The 3,822-nt window shown below is 39.9% G+C and overlaps 1 protein-coding gene across 1 annotated transcript; it reads right to left on the bottom strand.

Annotated features, from left to right (window-relative positions):
* Window positions 1-587: 587 nt before the first annotated feature.
* Window positions 588-2,829, bottom strand: LOC134855204 (CTP synthase 1-like). Its single transcript, XM_063871689.1, has one exon. It carries the CDS (start codon window positions 2,804-2,806, stop codon window positions 947-949), a length of 1,860 nt encoding a protein of 619 aa, XP_063727759.1. The 5' UTR covers window positions 2,807-2,829; the 3' UTR covers window positions 588-946.
* Between the last annotated feature and the right edge of the window lie 993 nt (window positions 2,830-3,822).

The following is a 3,822-nucleotide window of genomic DNA, read 5'->3' as shown; positions in this document are numbered from 1 at the left end:
AGCACCCCACTATGGGGTTGCGGAATTCAAAATTATTTATGTAAACTGTGAAACAAAAACTGTGATAGTTTTACGTTGCGAAAAAAGGAAAAATGTAAAGAGTTTTAAAGCATTCGAGCTCAATCAGAATTTGAAACGCTGACTTGAGTAAACTTTTCAACCCTTGCATGTTTTGGCCTTTTAACACACCAGCATAAGGACTTCTTAAACCTGTGCTGAATGAAATTTCCTAAGCGTTTTAATGTACGATATAGCTTAAGCGTGCAAAAACACTTTCGTTAAACATGCAAAAAATAATACGTTGAAAAGTTTAAACATGCAAAGATAGAGTTCTCTTAAACATGTCAACATAAGGACTTCTTAAACATGTGTCACATTGAACGCCAATTAAATAATAGACAGATAGAATAGGACCTCACGATTTAGTACGGTAGTTAAAACTTAATTTAGTTTCTTAAAAAACCACGTTGTGGATATGTTGCTAGAATATTAAGGCAGTGTTTTCGTAGTTGCTACGGCGTTTTTGGTTTATTTTCCCAAACATTTGATAACGTTGAAAAATCTGTTTCAACCTGGTCCGAAAACTATTGACTGGTAACAATGAATTCAACAAAGGGACTCCAAACATCAAGCCCACTGGTGTTACAACATCACTCACACTTCAGAAAATCTAAAAACAATGCTAAACACAAGCACACCTAAAAATAGATTTAGAAACCTGAAGGGTTATATTCAAAACTGCGACCATAGGGGTTCGTTTTGAAAAGAATATCGACAAAAAATTGACAGCCAATAAAATACAATATTAGCTAACGCGAGAAGACTCCATTAAAAACTGCGTGTCTGCTTTTTTTCCACACATCAACCCTTCAGGTGCCAAAACTATTAACTTTAAGTCCCAACAGTCTATGGTCTCCATCATTTGACTGTCGTACTTCTAGGTAACTTAAGGTGTTAAAGACCTTTCGATGCGTTTCACCATCTGCAGTCCTAATTCGGAGTCATCTGAGTCTTCGGGTTCGGACGATGAATGATAAGATAAAGGAGATACCCTCCAGCCTCTCTCAAGGTATCCAGCTAGTTTGCCGACACTTGCTAGTACCAATCCAGTATACAGCGGCGAAGGTTCCATTGGCCTAGAAAGATATTCAGGGTGGTATTGAACTCCGATGAAGAAAGGGTGTTCAGTTGCATCCAGCTCGCAAATTTCCATTCGAACTTTCTCGACGTCATGACCAACAAACCTCAAAAGATTGTCTTCAAACTCTTTCACGTGCTCTGGATTGACTTCATAGCGATGTCTGTGTCTTTCAAAAACGGATTTCTTATCTTGATATAATTTCTGGACCGTAGAATTGCCCACTTTAAAAATCGTCTCACGCTTGCCGAGTCTCATCGTGCCGCCCATTTGACCTGTATGGTGTTCTGGCATTTCTATGATAACTTTCTTCTCGCAATTTGGATCATTTTCAGTCGTATTCGCGTCAGTCCAGTTAAGAACATTCCTAGCAAATTCGATTACCATCAGCTGCATACCCAGGCATATTCCAAGCAAAGGCTTTTTATTAGTTCGAGCCCATTGGATTGCGGACAACTTTCCATCGCATCCTCTCATTCCAAAACCACCAGGAATCAAAACCCCATCGACAGAACACAATCGCTTCCACGCGTCATGGTAAGCAATGGAGTCCTTACTTTTGGTAGCTTCTTCAAGACTGCTAGCCGACAAGAGATCCAGATCCAAACTGAAGTTTGCATGCAAACAAGCATGCTGAAGAGCTTTAATTACAGAGGCATAAGCATCGGCTAGTTGTGAATACTTCCCAACTATTGCGATCTTACAGGGCCGCATACTTTTATCGCTTTTGCTCCCAAGTCTGTTCCATTGCTTTAATAAAGAGTTTTCCGGTTTGATGTTCAAATTGAGGCGTTTCTTCAAAATATCGATCACACCCGTTCGATATAACACAGAAGGCACTTTAAGAACACTGCTGCAATCAGGCAAAATGAGAACTTCGTCAAAGTTAACGTGACAAAACATGGCAATTTTATCTTGAACTTTGGGAGCAATTTCTGCTTTACAGCGGCATACTACTAGATCTGGAGACAGGCCAGCTCTCCTAAGTTCTCGTACACTAGCTTGCGTCGGCTTGGATTTGTCTTCCCCGTTGATATTTGGTATGAGACTCACATGTATGTTGCAGAAATTTTCCCTTCCAACACGAAACTGGAACTGTCTGAAGGCCTCGATAAATGGCATGCCTTCTATATCACCAATGGTACCTCCCAGCTCAATTATACATACTTCAGGCGGAAGATTATCATCTGATTTTGGATCGGTTGGGACTCCTGCAACACGCTCAACCCAATTTTGAATTTCATCAGTGATATGCGGAACAACTTGGACAGTTTTACCTAAATAGTCTCCACGTCGTTCTTTGTTGATAACACTTTGGTATATTTTGCCTGTTGTGATGTTATTATCTCTTCCTAGCTTGATCCCAATGAATCTCTCATAGTTACCAAGATCCAAATCAACCTCTCCTCCATCGTCCAGAACAAATACCTCGCCGTGTTCATAGGGCGAGAACGTTCCAGCATCTATGTTGACATATGGATCGATTTTGATAGTTGTGACTCTGATATTGCACGCTTTGAGGAGAGCTCCGACACTACTGGAGAAAACACCTTTACCGATGCCACTAATAACACCTCCTGTTACAAGGATATATTTAGTGCCTAATGGGTTCACTCCGCAGAGTCGGACGGTTGATAAATTCTCGGTTATTTCTCCTCCGGATGCCATTGTCACAAACTGAAAAATAAAAACTAATTGACCTATCTTCTTTTATCACTCTACGTTATCGTTATCAATCGTTTCCACGCTTTTAAATCACTTCTGCAATGCCTTGTTATAAGCCAATTTGATTACGCATCTTTGTTCTTCAGCAGTAATAACGAGGCTCTATAAAATCGTTGAACTGGACTGGACACACACACACGAATCATAGTGTCTTATAAGAAGACAGCAATATATCATTAGCATGAAAAAATGCATTAAAAAGAGTTCAATTATTTGCATGTATACAATAGAGGCAAAAACTTTCCGTGGAAAAATTCAGCTAAATAGAGTAAACTTTAGCATCAATGAGAGAACATATAGTAGTTTGCCATTCCCCCAGGTTGGCATAGCGGAACCTTCCGTCGCAGCACGAAAACGACATTAGAGGCCTTAGTCGTCATATATTGATGTGAAGGAGGCTAGAATATTCTAGAAGAAAATTTTTAGAAAAATTCGAATTGGGACGTTACATTTCTGAGAAATGCAGAAACGGCCATGTTTAGCCGGAAAATAGAGAAAAAACGCAACAACAACCGAATTAGTGAGAGACAGACGGTCGAGAAAATTGAAAGAAAAAAGCGAAGCCTCTTATCGTGACAATCACGCACGATAAGCCACTTAACTGAGGTAATTAGCCAGAAAGGAGGCTTCAGTGGGGCAGACGGAAGGAGCAGTACCCTCCCGTGCCCCGAAGTTATAACGACGTAATTACTGGAAGAGCGCGGAAGCGGAGGCTCGGGCCCCCAGAGACTGGCATATGGTGAAAGACTATAGTACACTAAATTTTTAGCTACTCTGATGTCCTAAACATTTGAATTAACAACGATATTGTTTGTTATTTTAATAATATTATGTGAATTCAACATCTCAATGAGACAAAAAGTGGAAAAAAAGAGTTTTTATTAAGTACCACTTCCAATATCAGTACCGCTCATGGATCAAGTGTCAACCTGTAAATTTCCTTGACTTTTTGCTGGATT

Source organism: Symsagittifera roscoffensis, chromosome 1 (assembly GCF_963678635.1).
Source record: "Symsagittifera roscoffensis chromosome 1, txSymRosc1.1, whole genome shotgun sequence".
NCBI lineage: Eukaryota > Metazoa > Xenacoelomorpha > Acoela > Convolutidae > Symsagittifera > Symsagittifera roscoffensis.
This window is presented reverse-complemented; position numbering and strand designations above follow the sequence as displayed.